The 20,790-nt window shown below is 39.6% G+C and overlaps 2 protein-coding genes across 2 annotated transcripts; both read left to right on the plus strand.

The window, feature by feature from the left end:
- Positions 1–1,563: 1,563 nt before the first annotated feature.
- Positions 1,564–7,399, plus strand: LOC130908964 (triple functional domain protein-like). The gene is made up of 12 exons (XM_057824947.1): positions 1,564–1,612; positions 3,561–3,696; positions 3,899–4,100; positions 5,152–5,233; positions 5,304–5,370; positions 5,444–5,553; positions 5,690–5,759; positions 5,854–5,943; positions 6,040–6,132; positions 6,481–6,580; positions 7,151–7,177; positions 7,236–7,399. Exons 3-12 carry the CDS (start codon positions 3,938–3,940, stop codon positions 7,262–7,264), a joined length of 831 nt encoding a protein of 276 aa, XP_057680930.1. The 5' UTR covers positions 1,564–1,612; positions 3,561–3,696; positions 3,899–3,937; the 3' UTR covers positions 7,265–7,399.
- Positions 7,400–12,921: 5,522 nt separating this feature from the next.
- Positions 12,922–18,860, plus strand: LOC130908963 (triple functional domain protein-like). The gene is made up of 12 exons (XM_057824946.1): positions 12,922–15,019; positions 16,004–16,085; positions 16,156–16,222; positions 16,297–16,406; positions 16,565–16,634; positions 16,726–16,815; positions 16,910–17,002; positions 17,351–17,462; positions 17,549–17,739; positions 17,814–17,915; positions 18,262–18,404; positions 18,712–18,860. The coding sequence occupies exons 1-12, from the start codon at positions 14,857–14,859 to the stop codon at positions 18,722–18,724; spliced, it is 1,236 nt and encodes a 411-aa protein (XP_057680929.1). The 5' UTR covers positions 12,922–14,856; the 3' UTR covers positions 18,725–18,860.
- The last annotated feature ends 1,930 nt before the right edge of the window (positions 18,861–20,790 follow it).

The raw sequence follows: 20,790 nt of genomic DNA on the forward strand, positions 1-20,790 counted from the left end.
GTTTTCTGAGTGAATCTCAGATCCATGCAGGCTCCAGTAGGTCTCCTGCAATATTTGCGGTGCCTGTGGTATAATTCAATGGAAGATTCATCTGAAAAATCCAACTTTTGCCACAAAGCAGTGGTGGTGTGGTTTGGTAATATTTATTATTCAAAATGTCTGTCATTTTTAGCTTAAAATCATTCATTGATATCGAATATTTCATTTAAGAAAAAAAACGAATTAAAAAAATTATTCACTCGCATATTTTAAATTTTTAAACAAATTACGTCACAATGAAAAAAATGGTGTGTTAATAAGTCATGATATCTACCTCATAACTATCACTTAATTGTATTTTTTTCCGTTGCTGTCGCATTTTCCCCTGATATGTTAGATGATAATCGATCCAGAAAAATAAAAATATAAAATGTTTAAAAGGGTAAACATATGAAAAAGAAAATCTCAACCACTCCTTGATGTCTGCGATTTCTGCATCGCGACCCTTGTTATATTACCATGTTTCAGCTATAAAATCCCCAATGAATCCGGCTGTAGCTATTCACATCTGTGTCTTGGCATTCGTTGATACATGCTACATGGAGTTTTTGGGCCGACACAAGGTAAGTAAGTTATAATGTCTTGTTAAAATCGTGGCGTCTTTAACTATGCTTTCTCATGCTCTCACCTCCAGTTAGGGTTTCGCTGTTTAAAATTTTTTTTTTTTTTTTTAAATGCCCTCCTGTTAAATTTTTTTCTTCCCCCAGAAAATTGAAATTTTAAGCTTTCCAATGATGCATCACACATGCATATCAGACAATTTTGAAATTTGGCCAAATTGGGGGTCTCAGAGCGAAAACTTCAAGTGTTTTCCGCCATATATAAGTAGTTGTAGTAGGGCAGTGCTTCTCAATTATTTTGTTACGCCCCCCCAAGGAAGACGTAAATGTTTCGCGCCCCCCCCCCCCAACTCTCTGCCGCCATTGTAAATAGTATCATTTGTCTATATTACTATTATACAGTGGGGAGAACAAGTATTTGATACACTGCCAAGTGCCAATGGGAAAACCCATTGGCAGTGTATCAAATACTTGTTCTCCCGACTGTAAGTACGCCTCTGCCTAACATTGTGTCCTTTTTTCTATTTAACAAAAAAGTAGCGTAGATCAAATTATAATAAAGTAAACTTTATTAGCATTGATTGTAACAGAAAAGACTTAACATGCATCAATTTGCTTGAATTAAAAAAAAAAAAAAAAAAAAAAAAAGACATCCAAACTATAAAAACTCACTCAAGGTACATTTTTGACCATGGAGGAAGTCTGCGTGATGTCACGATGATGTCACCTCGCTTAGCAACGTGTCGCCATTTTGTGGAGGGGGTACACACAGCTTAACATTCCATAGACAAACGTCTGAAATTCATACATTTCAGGTGTGTTTTGCGTTTTTTTTCCTTTTTCCTGGCTTACTATTATCACGAGTCACTGCCGACAGGAGGTGATGCTTTAAAATTAGCGTTTATTGGCGTACAAAGCTGCCGATACAAAGTCGCAGCCGATAGCTGGATAAACAAAGGAATGGCCTGCAGTGGAGTTCAGTGGAGTGTACAACTACCTCATAAAGTCACCCAGTAAGTTGACCTTTATCATTTACGTGGAATATGTACTGTGTGGAACTGAGAAAGTTTGTAGTATATACACGAAGTGATTATTTCTGCCGTTACCGGTAATTCGCCTCCAAGCTTTATTTAGCCGTCAACACGTCACGGCATAATAACCAATTCCCACCAGGCCAATAATATACCGGTTGACTAATCAGAGCAGTTCAAGGCAAAAGAAAAAAAACGCTTTGCGAGTTGCCGGTTAAGGTAAAAATAACCGCTGCCTAGTGTATTGAATCGTCGCAAAAAATCGGGCAAAAAATAATCGATTAAACTCACCAGTAATAAAATGTCGGCTGCAAACGTAAGTGTGCTTGGATTTAGGTTCCCACAGGCGAAAATAGTCCACGGAACAGTCTTCTTTTACTGTTCCTTGATTAATTGTGCTCAGCCATTTGTTTCTCCTTTTTTTCTTACGTGGAAGAATGAAGAACTTCAAATGCGGCTCCGAACTCTTCCTTTTGTGACAACCCGCAACACAGCAACTTTTAGCCATTCTGACAGAAAAAAGACTGCAAATAAGACGAAAGTTCAATGCGTTTCTATTATAAGTGACTCGTCTTTTACCCCATTGTCAATATGGCGATGCTTTGTTGTGGCTGGTGACGTCATTAAATGCCCGGATGTCCAACTGCCTCTATTTGATACTGAAAAATAAAATGTTATAGAATCAGTAAATAATAACAAATTCAAATTGATTAGAAACACTAACTTATGAGGATAATATGCCAAAAAAAATTGACCGAAAAAACAAAGCTGAATAGAAGAAAAAAAAAAAAAAAAAAGTGTCTTTTGACAGAAGGACAATTTTTATTTTCGCTGCTCACAGTATCCCTTCCTTTGCAATGGTGTGGGGTTATTTTGCACTGAGCATGCTAACAGTGCTCACTGGTTTACTGATATAACACGACAAAGCAGGACGATTGTTGGCAATATTCGGCACGTTTTTGCTGAAAAAACAATCAAGCGGCTTATCAATGAGATTGAGGTCTAATGTCTTTAAGTGGCGTCTTAATTGATCTGGCTTCCAGCTGTCCGCTATAATAATTTTTTGGACGCAGTAAACAGTGGTCTTTCCTCATCTCCCACTGCATTAAAAGTCAAAGCCAAAAGGCAAACGGACTGAAAAAAGCGCATTCTCGGCGGCCGAGGGAGAACCGTAGGTGAGGGCGGTCGTCGACGATCCCAAGCCGAAAATGGCACTTCTCGGGCGGAGACGTGAGAATGGGAGAAGGCAAGTGGGTCGTTGCGTGAGTCCGGCCGGAAAAAGCTCTTCATATCGCTTTTCTGTGTGCTCTTGCTTAGTTAAAAAAACATACTGCGCGTGCTCTTGCTTACTTCAAAAATACTCTGCGCACTCTGAAAATGCGAGCGCCACTGCCACCCACTTAGTGGATGTGCAAGTACACGTTATTCTAGTACGGGAAAAAAAAAAGAAAGAAAGCATGTTCCTCGAGGTCACATGTGCCACCCCTGGCATCGCTCTGCGCGCCCCACTATTTGAGAAGTACTGTAGAAGGGCGAGAGAGAGACACAGCGATAGAGAGACGGCTCTGCCCCCTCGTGTCTTTTTTTAGTATAACTCGAAACAGTAAAAAATAAATATTGATTTTTTCCCCCCCATATTTATTTAATAGGGACAGTGCACATTAATGAACATCTAAAAGATGTAAATATGCCAGATTGTAGCAAAAAAAATGTAATTTACACCCGCAGTCCCTAGGCAGGTAACAGATACAAAAAGTGAACAATTTGCACCCCCTCCACTTGATGGCAGCCTACTTATTTTATGCCGATGGCGCTAAAACAGAAATCGTGATCAAAGAACGTGACGTTTCAAAGAACGATCGCGTGACGAACCAAAGAACTCGCGTGACGTCACAAAGAACGATCTTTGGTCTTTGATGTCAAACCACAGAACAAAACAATCCGCGAGTGAAATTCCGTCAGGTGCAGCAGTGGAGTCAAGTGCACAAGAATCATCTGAAGACAAAGGACTTCGACCATGGAACATCTCGCATCACAAATTCTTGCAACCATCGAAAGGCTGGGAGGTAAGTTAATTAGTCTAAGTTAAACATGCATTATTCGTGTAAAAAAAATTGCAGTTTATTGACTGAGTGGGCTTTTCTGAACGTTGTTCGTTTTGCTGTTATTTGTCAAATAATACCAGGACTTGTAGCCCGTTTTCAACATTATTCAAAAAGATTACCACCTTACGATAATGTTAACATTATTTTTTTAATTGTTTTAAAGAGCTCGCGTGGCGTCACAAAGAACGATCTTTGGTCTTTGATGTCAAACCACAGTACAAAACAAAATCCGCTAGTGACATTCCATCAGATGGAGCAGTGGAGTCAAGTGCACAAGACTTATCTGAAGACACGATCTGGACGAAAGACTTCGACCATGGAACAACTTGCATCTGAAATTCTTGCAACAATCGAAAGGCTGGGGGGTAAGTTAATTAGTCTAAGTTAAACATGCATTATTCGTCTAAAAAAAATTGCAGTTTAGTGACACAGTGGGCTTTTATGAACTTTGTTCGTTTTGCGTCGTGTTGTTATCAAGTATTTATGACAACAGCGTTTTATTCGTGACATTGTTTGTCAAAAAATATCAGGACTTACAGCCCGTTTTCAATATTATTCAAAAAGATTAGATGTTAACATTTAACCGACGGATACTTGTCGAGTGGAAAACAACATTTGGGATATCGCGTTGTGCTAAACGCATCGCAGTTAACGGCAAAATTCAAACTTTAGGAGCTGAAACGTGAATAGTCCTCTAACGGCCAAAAACATGTCAAAAAGATTTCCACCTTACGACAATTTTAACATTTAACCGACGGATGTTCGTCGAGTCGTAAGTATTTGGGATATCGCGTTATGCGAAACGCATCGCAGGTAACGGCTATAATGCAAATTTGAGGAGCTGAAACGTGAAAAGTCCTATATGTTAAGATTAAACTCATCATCTTAATCCACATGTAGAGTGCACAATGCAAGGGGTATGAAAATGCTCATCCTGCAAAGTGTCCAGCAAAGTGCAACGACATGTTAATGTTGCGGCAAGTGGACAAAGTTTTGGTTTTACTAACGGCCAAAAACATGTCATCGAGGTACTTCGATCGGCTCCTGAGGAAAAGAAACTGACGGGAGGTATGGCGAGCAACATGGTCAGTTTTGGAGCTGAATTCGAGGACAATGTACAACGGAACAGGTTTTTTTATGCTGCATCTCATTCAGGGTGGGTTTAACCATTTGTGGACGAACATTTGGTTGTTTGCCTGTGGTCTTCAGGGATGTAGATAGATGAATTAAAATAAAAAAAAATAAAAATAAAAAAAAACCTTTGATAAAAATAAATAAATTCCCTGATGTATTAGGTGAAAGTGAATGATTTTCTGTAACACACTTGATGATATCTCATGGCACAGCGGTTGGGAATTACTTTTCAATCCATCAGTGTTTCCTCATTCGTTGTTTATTTTTACTTCTTTTCTGCAGAGCACTTATTGGAGAACCCTCTGATTTTAACAGATTTGGACCGGATGAGCAACGGTGCAACAAAGTCTGCAAGCAGGGAAACGTATGTGACCCTTATACCATTTGCGAATTCATAATTTCAAAATAATAACGAGTGCCTATTTTTCATTTAGGTTCATTTTGGCTGAGCTGATTGAAACGGAAAAGGCTTACGTGCGAGACCTGCGAGAGTGCATTGATGTGAGTTTCCTTTCTGGGACGTGCAGTTCTTGTAAGACAAACTTTACTCAAATCTTTGTGTTTGAACTTGTAGACTTACATGAGGGAGATGTTGACCCAGGAGGAGGAGATCCCTGCAGGACTCAACCATATGGACGACGTCATCTTCGGGAACTTGTTGGAGCTGTATGAATTCCATCATAAGTATAAGCAGCGACTTTTCTAAAAAATGACATTTTGACACCGAGTGGACAAAATAAATAGGTTACTCCTGGTCATTTCTCATATTTAAAACTCACTTTTTGGAATGTATTAATTTTTTTCCATGTTCTATCTTCAGGATCTGTCTCAAGGAACTTGAAAAACATGAAAGCGTCCCTGAAGATGTCGGACGTTGCTTTGTCAAATGGGTATTTATCTCTTTTTTTCGCTACCGTAATCAGAATCATACTAATTGATGACCCATGAAGAATTCTGAGCGTGTTGTTGGTATTGTCTTTATAGGCTGAGAAGTTCCTGTTATATGTGGACTACGGCAAGAACAGTGACAAGTCCACTCGGCTCATCATGCAGCATACTGTCAACTATTTTAATGTAAGTTAAATGTCAAGGTTATCAATGTGAAATTACAGATTATAATGCTTCATAGTCTTCCTTTTTTTTCCCTCTTTCTTTCCATGGGTTCAACAGAAAATTCAGTGGAAGCACGGACTAGCATTCTCATTACAATCTTTCCTGCTTAAGCCAACACAGAGAATGACAAAATATCCGCTCCTGTTAAAGGTAAGCCCAAAATATTCAAGTTCGTTGTTCAGAAAGCCAACATAAAATGCAGAAGATAAATTAATGACACGCTCATAATTAAAAAATATTAACATTAAAAATTCAACAAACAAACAAAATAATTCAACAATGTTTAGATCGTTCAAGTAAATCACATAATTTTGTCTCATGAAAGTCTTCAAATTTAATGCGATGTGCAAAGATTTTATGGGTATTATAATCCTTCAGATAATTGCTTTACTACATACATACAAATAAAGCAACAATATTCACAAGTACTATATAATCTTTATGTTCTGTGGGAACAATGTCTTAATGCATGTTTAAGTGTATTTTTGCTTATCTTAGAATCTCCTCGAGTGCTGTAAAGATGGGAAAGGAGTACTGAAGGAAGCTCTGGGCATTCTGAAGAGAGCCAACGATGCCATTCATTTCTCCGTTCTGGAAGGTAAGTTAACATGGGCAAGATGTGTTATGATTCGGGGAATCGTATAATATGGATCCAAACACAGACTTTGAAATTAGAAGTATTTATTACAAAAACGAGAAAAAAGGGAGCACGCAAAAACACGCGAGAGAAACAAAGGGAGCACGCAAAAACACGCGAGGTAAAATGCAACGCAAAATGGGCACGAACCGAGTCGGCGAGAGAACTAAGGGGAAGGCAATAATGGCCAGAAAAAGCTGAATCAAATGACAGCAAAGTCCAACAAAAAATACTACTAGCAATGAGATAACAAAAGATACAACCGTAACATCTCCAGAAGACGCACACAGCGGTAAGCAAGCATGTAGAATGTAATAGTCCGACACTTGCAGGTGGTGACAGACTTCCTTAAATTTTGCGCTTTCCTAATCAAGCACAGGTGTGTCGATTTACCCTGCCAATCTGGCTCAATCAGGTGCTGCGTTAAGAAAGAAGAACTGAGAACACACTCAAAACATGACAAGATGGGCTGAACATGCACTTGCTTTTGAGGCATAGTTTGCTTACATGACCTATTCTCTCCTCCGTCAGGTTTTAATGAGGGCGTTGAATCCCAAGGTGAGCTGCTCCGACAGGAGTCGTTCAAAATGTGGGATTCAAAATTGCCATTTTGCAGGGGGAAGAATATACAACTCTTTCTCCTGAAAAATTCCTTGCTGGTCTGCAAGGTGGTCAAGGATCAGAAAGGCATGACGAAATACATTTACCAGAGAAAACTCAACGTGAGTCATCCTTTACTTACTTTTTTACCTATGCGATATTCTCAATAAACATAATTTTATTTCTTCATTAGCTAGCTGATGTAACGCTGACAGGACATGCATTTGGTTGCTCAGCAAAGCAAGTCTTAACTAGTCAATCTCAGATAATAGATTGACGCCTGAGGCATTGGCTGATTTTTATGTACACCCGATACATAAGGTGGCAGTGTAGATCCGTAAAATCAGAAAAATAATTGCTCCCTCAAAATCACAAAAACGACGAAGATTAGTAGTGTGGTCAGTGTAGCGGTAGTAGGCCTTGACGCATTTCGCATGTTGTCCAAGCAAAACATACAGTACATATGTCCAAAACGTGCCCAGAGCTGCTCAGAGAAGCAGCAAATTTAATCGAGGAAACTCTGAGGAGAACTCCACCAGCTGCCCATGGTGGAGTCCAGTCTGTGGCTTCTACATCGCGCGGGCCAGCGCCTTTAGGGTTAGGTGATGTCTGATGATGATAGCTGATGATGATAGCTGATGTCTGCTTACGGGAAACTCTAGTATACCTCAGAAGTGGAACGGTCCTTGGCGATCTCCCAGATTTTATTATTATTTTTTTAAATCAAGTTTTGAAATAAGGCTAAATGACAGAAATAACTAGCAATTTTCTAAGTAGTTTTACTCTGAACTCCGACATCATTTTTACATCATAATGATTTAGTTTGGGTCTAGGGGCGCTCCAGTGTCTCTCTAAAGTGGACCCGTTGTCGAATAGGTCACCGTTTTTCTTCATATATTTAATAAAGGGACTTGCGCTCTGAAGCCACCTCATTGCATTCTGAAACCAGCGCATTGCATTACCGCAATGCACATAATGCAAACAATAATCCAAATGAGGGGCGGCTGGTTTGACTTCGTTTTTACGAGTGGAGGCTGGCTTGACCGCAGTTCTAAACTATCAAAAACTCTTCGATCAACATCTTTATCTGACAGAGCCGAGATGATGCCAATAACGTTAATTAATTGCTCTGTTTTGTAGGACACCTATTCAGGGTCCAAATGTCCTGCTTCAATTTGTTCTGAGAAATCTAACATGTCCCGAGAGAGCTCATGCAAAATCTCAGATAAAGCCGCCATGTTGGGAAGAAATAGGACGAAGCAATCGCTTATTACTCAAACCCCGCCTAGTTCACGCCCGCCCACCGAGTTTGATGAGCCAATGACAGATAAAATTATTTCATGCGGCCACACGGGGAACAAGAGTGCAAGAATGAAATAAATAAAAAGTCAAATAAATAAATAAATGATGAAATAAATGAATAAAAATTGAAATAAATAAATAAAAATTGAAATAAATAAATATAAATCGAAATAAATAAATAAAAATTGAAATAAATAAATATAAATTGAAATAAATAAACAAAAATTGAAATAAATAAAAATTGAAATAAATATTGGAATAAATAAATAAATATTGAAATAAAAGCATTTTAATGACACTTTTAATTATTTATTTAATTGTGTATTTATTTATTGAATTTTTGCACTCCTGGTCCTCCATAGTATCTGGCCCGCGGGCCGTAGTTAGGGGACCCCTGCTCTATTCAATGAACCTTCCTTCTCTGTGGATACCATTTATAAATCACTCCTTTATGTAAATAAAAGAGAATAAGTATAATTGGATATATTTATTGAAAATAACTTTTTAAATGTTCAAAGTTTAAGTGTATATTTCAGAATGAAATTGGATGGGGTCACTTGTTGGAAATATGAATGTTTTTAAGCATCAAAGTGTTCTCTTTAAATATTGAGAGAGTTTAGATGACATATGCAGAATTAGAAGGAAATTTCACAACTTCAATATAGCTTTAACACAGGGGTTGGGAACCTTTTTGACCGAGAGAGCCAAAACACCCAACATATTTCTAAATATGTTTCCACGAGAGCCATGCAGTCTGTATGTGTTTGAGTGAATCTCGGATCCATGCAGGCTCCAGTAGGTCTCCTGCAATATTTGCGGCGACTGTGGTGTAATTCAATGGAAGATTCATCTGAAAAATCCACCTTTTGCCGCGAAACAGTGGTGGTGTGGTTAGGTAATATTTATTATTCAAAATGTCTGTCATTTTTAGCTTAGAATCATTAATTGATATCTAATATTCCATTTAAGAAAAAAAAAAACGAAAGAAAAAAATTATTCACTCGCATATTTTAAACTTTTAAACAAATTACGTCACAATGAAAAAAATGGTGTCTGTAAATAAGTCATGGATATCTACCTCATATTTATCACTTAATTGTATTTTTTTGTTGCTGTCGCATTTCCCCCAATATGTTAGATGATAAATAACCGATCCAGAAAAATAAAAATAAAATAAAAATGTTTAAAAGGTATATGAAATAGAAAATCTCGACCACTCCTTGATGTCTGCGATTTCTGCATCGCGACCCTTGTTATATTACCATGTTTCACCCATAAAATCCCCAATGAATACGGCTGTAGCCATTCACATCTGTGTCTTGACATTCGTTGATACATGCTACATGGAGTTTTTGGGTCGAAACAAGGTAAGTACACGATAATATCTCGTTAAAATCATGGCGTCTTTAACTATGCTCTCTCATGCGGGGGTGGCGTGGCTCAGTGGTAGAGTAGTTGTCCCCCAAACCAGAGGTTTGTGCGTTCGATTCTCCGCCCTGATGAACTTGTCTAAGTGTCCTTGAGCAAGATACTGAACCCCACGTTGCTCCTGGTGCTGCGTCACCAGTAGGTAGATGGCGAGATAGTGTAAAGCGCTTTGAGCGCCTTGAAAGGTGGAAAAGCGCTATATAAGTATAACACCATTTAACACCATTTACCATGCTCTCATGATGCATTCCAGAGAAGTGGGAAGTTGGAGTTTTCTGAACTCCGACGAGGAAAATATCATTGGAACGCCACTCGAAGTGGGAGGTCCAAGTCGCGAAGTCGGAGAAAAAATATCTACCCCGACTTCCAAGTTGTTTCAATCCGACATCACTGGACAAAATGGCGATGCCCATGGAAACACAACAGACCGTGAATGGTAAAACATAATTTACACCATTATAAAAACATAATATCATTGCGCTTGTGCAAAATAAAAAGAACTCTTCTCTGTGACTTCAAGTGCATTGTGTGTTATTGTGTGTCTGTCAATGAACACATATTTTATGCCGGGGCTAGACACTCCGCGGTAGGATGGCTACTGGTAGTGAGACAACTTTTATCAATTAAATAAAGAGAGACTCGGACAACACATTGATGACACAATAATGAAGTTAAATAATAAAATGTTCTCACAATGAATTAGCTTAATGAATTTTCAGATGATTTTTAAATTGACTTTCAGCGAGGATGTAACTAAAGTGGGCAGTTTACAGTGTGTGCTATTTACATCAGCCGCCGTTTTTCCTCCACTATTTGATTGCTTGCGAGAAGGCAGGTTTGCCGTAGGTCAAGATGCCTTTTGATAAACATAATAAAAAGCAACTTTTCGTGATCAGCCATCATTGCGGTTTACATTCGCTTGGAACGCTTTGAGGTCAGAACTGGTACCATCCGAGTGGGATAAATCCAACTTCCCACTTCTCTGGAACGCAGCATCACCTCCAATTAGGGTTTCGATGTTTAAAAATTATATTTTTTAAATGCCCTCCTGGTAAAATGTTTTCTTCCCCCAGAAAATCGAAGTTTTAAGCTTTCCAAAATGCATCACACGTGCATATCGGACAGTTTTGAAATTTGGCCAAATCGGGGGTCTCAGAGTGGAACTTAAAGCGGAAATGTGAACTACGGTTGGCCAGCCATAATATCAATGGCTAAACAATTATAAGCATATTTTGGTTATTTTCTTTTTTAACGCAACCCCCCCTTGACAACGAAAATGCTTTTCTTCGGCAGTCTTCGGAAATCTTCGGAAATTACGTCACACTGAGAAGTGCGAGGGAAGTCCGCCATAGAACAGTATTGTTTGTGGCATTGCTTCTCGGTAAGATGCCACAGCGGTGTGTGGCGATGTTTTGTTCTCACTCAAACGAAAAGTTGTATGAGTGACCAAAGGATAGCAGGGCACGTAAATGGACATCTTTCATTCGCACGAAGAGAATGAATTTCACGCCACCAGCGAGTAGTGTTCTCTGCTACAAACACTTCGAAGATGCCTGCTTCCTTAACCGGTCTGCTTATGATCAAGGATTTGCCAAAAAGTAAGTGTGATTTTTGGATAGATGACTTTGTCAAAGCAGAGCTGCCAACTGTTGTGGAATGAACCGTAGAAGCTAGCGAAGTTAGCCAAAAGCTAACTCGTGGCAATCCCCGATCATAGTTGTTGTTGCGTTTGCTAGGTTAAGCGTGTTTAAATTGTGCTTCATCTACGATCTTGTCCGAAAGGGTTAATCCACTGTCAATCGGGAAAGGGGTGTGGATGTGCATATAAGCGGGTCGGCGTTGCGGTAATTCACGGTCCCGTTGCCGTAAGAGACACACACCGCCGGTGAGTTTGTGCACATTTATTTGTATTTGTATTATGTATTTCCACCTTCATGCTTCAAGTATTGCATTGTATTTGTTCGGTTCGGCGTTTCTTTCACGGTGATCGCTTAATAGCCTTCTAGTTTGTGTTTTACGAGAGCCACTGACAGGTGACAGTTGACGAACAAGCGTGTTGGTTTTAATGTCTCGCAGCGAATCAGCGAGCGTGCAGGTCACGCAGTGAATCATGGGAAATGTAGTCTCGGGACAACACTGAAGTGGTGCTTTGTAATCTGTTTGCTTGTGTGAAAAAACTACATTTCCTCACGCCATTAGACGCCACTTCCTGCCGAGAGCTTCAAGCTGTCTTCGTACTGTTAGCTCCATGTGTTAATAAAGAAACAAAGTTTTCAGCATGTCCTGTGTTCTATACCTTTGTCAGCAAAAAGCTCATAACAAGACACTATGCACGATCCGTTTAAGAGACGCTGGGACTGGAGAGCTGTGAGTAGAAAGAGGCGAGGGGAAGATGAGCGAGAAGCAAAACTTCGCGGTCGAAAGTGGTGGCAGTCCGCTATTATTTTGTTTTTTTATTGTTGCCACAATAAAGTGGAGAAAGCCATCAATGACTCATCTCCTTCTTTCCCCCCAACGTTTTTATATTATTATTTCATATGCATGAGAGCTGCCGGATCTGCCAAAATGTCTGATTATTATTTTTTTAAACAATGTCATCTTCAAATCATAAAAATAATAACAGCCTATATCTTACCAATCTTGTAATCTCGATGTGTCTTGTCTCCATTCCATGTCAGGTAGTCTAGGCACATTGTTTGCATCCTGATTAGCGTCTGGCTAATACATGTTAGGTCCAACATGAAATTCCAACCTCCTCTTCTTCCTCCAACTCTTCAAAAACTTGGATCTCCTCCCTTGCACTCGATCTATCGCTTATATCGCTGTTTGAATCATTGTTTGAAGGGCTTTGTATGGCGGCCTTATGTATGGAGTGCTGCCATCGCTGTTCCCGGTGTGACGTATCACTTCCGGGTTCGTCCCCTTTCAGGCTCGAACTTCGGAAACGCGATTATTTTGTCAAATATACAACATATAAATTATTTTTTCTTGCTTTATTTGTTGGACAATGTTTAATTGTGACCCTACTTGGCATGTTATGAAATGACTTCACATTTCTGCTTTAGGTCACCTGAGTGTTTTCCGCCATATACAGTATAAGTAGTTGTAGTAGGGCGAGAGAGAGACAGACAGCGATAGAGAGACGGTTCTGCCCCCTCGTGTCTTTTTTTAGTATAACTTAAAACAGTAAAAAATATTGAATTTTTGAAATGTATTTATATAGACCCTACCCACCGACGTCACAAAATCACGTGATCGCAGTATTGTTCCGCCCCATTGTCCGTCATTTTGTGTCTGTATTATCAATGGTCTCAATTGATCGAGCAATTTATAATGCATTTCATGGAAGACCCGGTGCTTTCGGATGCCGTAAACTCACTGGATGCGTTGCATAAAAGGCGTTATGTGGAAAAGCTTCAGTTTATCCATTCGCCAGATCCATATTTGATGCCTAAATCGATATTTTTCGACCCGCTGTCTTCGCCGTCTTTGCCTGACATCTGCTAGCTACCCTGATAATTACAACTATCTTGTCCACACAAAATCAGCCTATTCTCACGAAAGTTTGAAAAACTTTAAGAGCTTGGAGGCTTATAAATACTTCGTTGCTGGTTGGGTGAAACAGGTCCTCGTCCACGAAAATTCGGCAGGAATCTATCTTGTGCTTGGAAAGGTGAGTTACGAAATTTTCAATTCAAAATCTTTTGTTCTTGCTAACATCCACTGTCAAGTCTAATGTATTTCATGTCATTTGTCAATGGAGCTAGGGCTTTTAATGTTGAAATGGTTTAGCGATAGCACTCTCACTACATACATACGTGTATGTTGTCGGCGATTAGCCTAGCAATGATCTTAATTGTGGTTGTCAGCCCAAAACCCTCTAAATATATATTAAATGCATCTTACCAGATATAAAATGACTACTACATAATCTGTGGTAATCGTTTGGAGCCCAGTTTTCTCGTCGAATTGCAGCAGCCCATCTAGCTCTCCTCACCGGTGTTCTGCCAAAATATCCTACATCGGCAAAACGTCCTACATTAGTCGAATTTGACACCTAAAGTACTACCGTGCGCTCCAAACTTGTTTTGTTTAGATGCATACAGGAATAACGTACTAAAAAAATGCCTGCAGAAAATACTTAAATGTAGTTATATCAAATAAGGACGGTTTAAATACGCTACATGACTAATGTGGTCAATTGCTTCAAAGCTAACACAAAAAAACACAATGGTTAAAAGTATGAGAGGGTAATACATGCAAACAGTATCTTTGAGGCAGTGAAAAGGTTCTAAATAACTAAATAAAAACAAAAATGGTGAGTACTCACCGCTTCTAACCGATGTGCGCATGCGTGTGGATGCATGCGCAAGCGCCCTGAGCATTGTGTAGAACGTTTCGCCGCGTAGTAAGGAATGGCCGAACACCTGTTCCGAACACCTGTTCTCTCGGAATCCGGTAGAACTTCAAGTCCCTCCGTCTTTCTTCTCTGTTATTGCAACCGACCGCCACACACGCCCTCACCATTTTGATTATTAATGTTAACGAGCAGAAAACACGCCGTAAATAGGAGGAATGTACGTAGCCGTAACAGGTAAACACGATGTGTTGACGGACAATTGGGCGGCACCAGTCAGGAGGGCTGAGTTGTGACGTCACGTGGGTAGGGTCTATAATAGGGGCTGTGCACATTAATGGATATCTAAAAGATGTAAACACGCCAGATTGTAGCAAAAAAAAAAAAAAAAAAAATCAAATTTACACCCGCAGTCCCTAGGCAGGTAACACAGATACAAAAAGTGAACAATTTGCACCTACTTATTCTATGCCGATGGCGCTAAAACCGAAATCGTGATCACGTTTCAAAGAGCTCGCGTGACGTCACAAAGAACGATCTTTGGTCTTTGATGTCAAACCACAGTACAAAACAACATCCGCTAGTGACATACCATCAGATGGAGCAGTGGAGTCAAGTACACAAGACTTATCTGAAGACACCATCTGGACGAAAGACTTCGACCATGGAACAACTTGCATCTGAAATTCTTGCAACAATCGAAGGGCTGGGGGGTAAGTTAATTAGTCTAAGTTAAACATGCATTATTCTTCTAAAAAAAATTGCAGTTTAGTGACACAGTGGGCTTTTCTGAACTTTGTTCGTTTTGCGTCGTGTTGTTATCAAGTATTTATGACTACAGCCTTTTATTCGTGACATTGTTTGTCAAAAAATATCAGGACTTGCAGCCCGTTTTCAACATTATTAAAAAAAGATAAGATTTTAACATTTAACCGACGGCTGCTTGTCGAGTGGAAAACAACATTTGGGATATCGCGTTGTGCTAAACGCATCGTAGTTAACGGCTAAAATTCAAACTTTAGGAGCTGAAACGTGAAAAGTCCTCTAACGGCCAAAAACATGTTAAAAAGATTTCCACCTTACGACAATTTAAACATTTAACCGATGGATGTTCGTCGAGTCGTAAATATTTGGGATATCGCGTTAACTCATCATCATAATCCACATGTAGAGTGCACAATGCATGGGGTATGAAAATCCTCATCCTGAATGCCAGCAGAGGGCAACGGCATGTTAATGTTGCGGCAAGTGGACGAAGTTTTTGTTTTACTAATCGCCAAAAACATGTCATCGAGGTCCCTCGGTCGGCTCCAGAGGAAAAGAAACTGACGGGAGGTGTGGCGTGTAACATGGTCAATTTTGGAGCTGGATTCCAGGATTACATACAATGGAACAGGTTTTTTTTTATGCTGCAACTCATCCAGTGGTGGGTTTAACCATTTGTGGACGAAAATGTGGTTGTTTGGCGTGTCTATGTATTCTACTTCAGGGATATGTTGATAGATGAATTAAAAAACAAAAGAACATGAAGAAAATAAATAAATCCCCCTGACTTATTGGGTGAAAGTGGATCATTTTCTGCAACACACTTGGTGATATCTCATGGCACAGCGGTTGGGAATTACATGTCAATCAAATCATAACATGCATCCATCAGTGTTTCCTCGTTCATTGTTTGTTTTACTTCTTTTCTGCAGAGCACATATTGGAGCACCCTCTGAGTTTAACAGATCTGGACCGGATGAGCGACGGTGCAACAAAGTCTGCAACCAGAGAAACGTATGTGACTCTTATACCATTTGTAAATTCATAATTTCAAAATAATAACGAGTGCCTATTTTTCATTTAGGTTCATTTTGGCTGAGCTGATTGAAACTGAAAAGGCTTACGTGCGAGACCTGCGAAAGTGCATTGATGTGAGTTTCCTTTCTGTGTACGTGCAGTTCTTGTAAGACAAACTTTACTCAAACCTTTGTGTTGGAACTTGCAGACTTACATGAGGGAGATGTTGACCCAAGAGGAGGAGATCCCTGCAGGACTGAACAATATGGAGGACGTCATCTTCGGGAACTTGTTGGAGCTGTATGAATTCCATCATAAGTAAGTATAAGCAGCGACTTTTCTCAAAAATGACTGACATTTTTACACTGAGTGGAAAAAATAAATAGGCTACTCCTGGTCATTTCTCATATTTAAAACATACCACCACCACTCACTTTTTGGAATGTATTAATTTTTTCCCCGTGTTCTATCTTCAGGATCTTCCTCAAGGAACTGGAAAAACATGAAAGCGTCCCTGAAGATGTCGGATGTTGCTTTGTCAAATGGGTATTTATTTCCTTGCCACTACCGTAATGATTATCATACTGATTAATGACCCATAAAGAATTCTGAACGTGTTGTTGGTTTTCTTTAATAGGCTGAGAAGTTCCAATTATATGTGGACTACGGCAAGAACAGTGACAAGTCAACTCTGCTCATCCTGGAGCATACTGTTAACTATTTTAATGTAAGTTAAATGTCAAGGTTATCCATATGAAATTACAGATTATAATGCTTCATAGTCTAACATTTGTTTCTCTTTCTTTCCATGGGTTCAACAGAAAATTCAGCGGAAGCACGGACTAGCATTCTCGTTACAATCTTTCCTGCTTAAGCCAATACAGAGAATGACAAAATATCCGCTGTTGTTAAAGGTAAGCCCAAAATATTCAAGTTCGTTGTTCAGAAAACCAACATAAAATGCAGAAGGTACATTAATGACACGCTCATAATTAAAAAATATTAGCACTAAAAATTCACCAAACAAACAAAATAATTCAACAATGTTTAGTTCGTTCAAGTAAATCACATGATTTTGTCTCATGAAAGTCCCCAAACCTAATGCAATGTGCAAAGATTTTATGGTTTTATAATCCTTCAGATAATTGCTTTACCACACACATACAAACAGAGCATACAACAATATTCACAGGTATATAATCTTTATGTTCTGTGGGAACAATGTCTTAATGCATTTTTAAGTGTATTTTTGCTTATTTTAGAATCTCCTCGAGTGCTGTGAAGATGGGAAAGGAGTACTCAAGGAAGCCCTGGAGGTGACTCTCAGCATTCTGAAGAGAGCCAACGATGCCATTCATTTCTCAGTTCTGGAAGGTACGTTAACATGGGCAAAATGGGCTGGACATGCACTTGCTTTTGAGGCATAGTTTGCTTACATGACCTATTCTCTCCTCCGTCAGGTTTTGATGAGGGCGTTGAATCCCAAGGTGAGCTGCTCCGACAGGAGTCGTTCAAAATGTGGGATTCAAAATTGCCATTTTGCAGGGGGAAGAATATACACCTTTTTCTCCTGAAAAAGTCCTTGCTGGTCTGCAAGGTGGTCAAGGATCAGAAAGGCATGACGAAATACATTTACAAGAGAAGACTCAACGTGAGTCATCCTTTACTTACTTTTTTACCTATGCAATATTCTCAATAAACATGATCATTTCATTTCTTCTTTAGCTAGCTGATGTAAAGCTGACAGAAAACCCTAAGGGAGACCCTGGCAAGTTTGTTCTTTGGGTGGGCCGTAACTTGATGTATAGCAAAAGAATTGTTCTTAAGGTAAGACATTCTTTCCTCTTTTCCTCATGACAAAGTGAGATTCCCACACGTGTTCCTAACAGGGTTTTGTAAGCCACTTTGACACAATGCTGAGCATTTGTGTCCATCTTGCGTTATTTTTCCCCCGTCTTTAGTGAATGTTATTTTTTCTAATATGTTACTTTTAACCTTGCTGCATTTTTTTTCAATGTGAATAAAAGTTAAACACCAAATATTGTAACCAAAGAAAAGAAAATCATAAGTTAAAACTCCAACGCATCGAAGATGCTAATGTGGTTTGTTCTGTTCAATAAGTGTTTAAATTCCAAATGGCCTTATAACCTTCGACTTTCCTCTTTCACCATAGGCGTCAACTGTTCAAACCAAGCTGGACTGGATCGAGCATATCCGGAAGCTAAAGAAGGAGCACACCCTCCACCTGCCGGGGACGCTCAAACAGCCGATCGGTATTCCTAAAGCCATCACAGCAAAGCTCTACAAGAGGCAAAGGTAATCAGGGAAACTTCTATCCAATTCTGTTGCTTCTTGGTTTAAAAAAGTTCAAAAAGTGGCGCCTTGATAAATGAGTGACTTGACTTAAAGGTTTTTCAAAATACGAGCCATTGTTTTGCCATTTATTTATTAGAATTGATGGTGTATGATGGAGACATTTGTGCAGTGAATTTAACCCAATTTGGACTGACACAAATAGTCCACAATTCTTAAAAAAAAACAAGTATAGCATGTGACTTACATCTCTGATATTGAGCAAGAAAAGATTAAAAACTGAATTGTTGTGTTTTGTTGTTTTTTCTAGGTGCAGGGCGTGAACTACAGTGGCTTCGATGATTCCATCAAAGTGGCTCGGCGTCCTTTTTGTTGTTGTTTTTTGCAACATTTGTGAATATAATTTCTTGTACATATTGTATATAGTTATGTATTTGATCAAATAAAATTTCAGCGTTATTTGCACAGATTGTTTTTGGCCTTCTTTGTTATTTAAAATGTATAGTAAAATGTTATTGTGTGGACATGAATTGGGAGAAGAAATCAGAATTTAGTTCATAAAATTTTTCTTTTAGTTTTTTTTTGTTGCATGTGAAAGCACTCCGCAGAAATTTGTCATTGTTACATCATCGCGCTTCATATTGAAAATGTTCCAGGTTTTGATCTTTCATATAAAAAGACATACTTGAATGAACTTTTTCATCTCAGATCGTTTTACTACAAAATTATCTTATTTCTCTGTTATTTCCTCCCTACTCTTTTGATGTAGATGCAGATTTGGGTATACAAGTGTTCCCAAATGAGTGCATCATAGGCTACGTTCATTCTACAGGTCTTAATGCACGAATCCGATTTTTTGTCATATCCGTTTTTTTGGCGTGCCCGTTCAGACTGCCTTTATCCATTGAGACCGTTCAAGTATTACGCATGCGCACTAATTCGCAGTCGGACACGCGCTAAGCAAGAAGACCCGCATGCGCAGAAGCATCAAAACAAATGACAGACGTCATCCGTCATTCCAGGGATATCATATTTTGCTTTTCAAAAGATGGACACAAATAACAGACATAAATAATCCCCGTTTAGGCTTATATTCAAAGTTTATATGGATCGATAGCATGCACGCACTGTCCGTGCACGTCACACACATATAGGCAGTTTGCCCCGACTCTCTCGGCCGTGTAAGCAATGTTGAAATATTGCTCACTTGTCACAGCGAAAACTGAGCATTCTCAGGCTTATCCTCAACCCATTTTTATTTTTTATGACTGTTGTGAAGCCCAGCCCTTCCCCGAAAGCCGTGTTCACTGCAAGCTAGGCGCTAATAACGCACAGGTGCATCGCTACGGTAACGACTCTCTCGCTATTTGATGACGTAATTGCTGCATGAAATCCGATTTGCGGGACTGGACAGTACAGACCGCCGCGACAGTCTGGAAAAATGTGGCCCATATCGGATTTAGACCACATACGAAAGTGACCCAGATCGGATTTGAAATGGTCCCGTTCTATGCGACTTGTCACGTTCAGACCGTCAAATTAATGCCTCACTCGAGTCGGAAAAACACGAAAAAATCGGATTCGTGCATTAAGACCTGTAGTATGAACGTAGCCATATTCAATTCAATTCAATTCAATTTGTATAGCCCTCAATCACAACAGAGGTCTCAAAGGGCTTTACAGAGGCAATATGATACACAATTAGAAATGAAGCAACAAAGATGAATAGATACAGTTCAAGTCCTGGGTATCCCCTATCCTTAAGACCCTCCATGCCGGCAAGGAAAAACTCCAAAAACTCCAGAGTCAATTGGGAGAAAAATGAGAAACCTTGGGGAGTACCACAGTCAGGAGAGATCCACTCCCAGGACGGATAGACAGGAACCCCAGAACGGCTAATGGGAATTAGCAAGCGAAATTGTAGTCCGTAAAAATACAGTGGAGTAAAGGAGCAAGAAGAGGTCCCTCTGGTCAGATGAGACGGGGGTAGCAGTGAGGACGTCAATCCAGCCAGGGGTCCGGACAGTCAGGAGGCTGCAGCTGAAAAATAGCCCCTCCCCAGAGGGGAGGGGGGAAAGGGGACACCGGGTGACTAGTGATGAAGAGACTAGACAACTAGATATTAACATTGGAAAATAGAAATAAAGTAAGACAAGTGGTAGGTAGAGTAAGAAAAGGAGATAGAACTCAGCGGCTGTACTGCCCCCAGCATTATAGCTTCTAGTGCAGCTTAAACTAAACTGTGAGTCTACTCCGACTTCAACTAGCCTAACCATAAGCTTTGTCGAATAGGAACGTTTTTAATCTAGTCTTAAATGTGCAGACTGTCTCGGCTTCTTTAATACTAGCTGGAAGCTGATTCCATAAAACGGGCTTGGTGGCTAAAGGC

Source organism: Corythoichthys intestinalis, chromosome 20, assembly GCF_030265065.1.
Source record: "Corythoichthys intestinalis isolate RoL2023-P3 chromosome 20, ASM3026506v1, whole genome shotgun sequence".
Classification (NCBI taxonomy): Eukaryota; Metazoa; Chordata; class Actinopteri; order Syngnathiformes; family Syngnathidae; genus Corythoichthys; species Corythoichthys intestinalis.

What these genes read in the sequence shown, in the direction of transcription:
- LOC130908964 (XM_057824947.1), top strand. Translation starts at nt 3,938, where the DNA reads ATGTCAAACCACAGTACAAAACAAAATCCGCTAGTGACATTCCATCAG. An exon ending in CTGTATGAATTCCATCATAA is followed by an intron (nt 5,554 to 5,689) that starts GTATAAGCAGCG and finishes TTCTATCTTCAG; the next exon opens with GATCTGTCTCAAGGAACTTG. An exon ending in TCATTTCTCCGTTCTGGAAG is followed by an intron (nt 6,581 to 7,150) that starts GTAAGTTAACAT and finishes CTCCTCCGTCAG; the next exon opens with GTTTTAATGAGGGCGTTGAA.
- LOC130908963 (XM_057824946.1), top strand. Translation starts at nt 14,857, where the DNA reads ATGTCAAACCACAGTACAAAACAACATCCGCTAGTGACATACCATCAG. An exon ending in CTGTATGAATTCCATCATAA is followed by an intron (nt 16,407 to 16,564) that starts GTAAGTATAAGC and finishes TTCTATCTTCAG; the next exon opens with GATCTTCCTCAAGGAACTGG. An exon ending in GATGTTGCTTTGTCAAATGG is followed by an intron (nt 16,635 to 16,725) that starts GTATTTATTTCC and finishes TTTCTTTAATAG; the next exon opens with GCTGAGAAGTTCCAATTATA.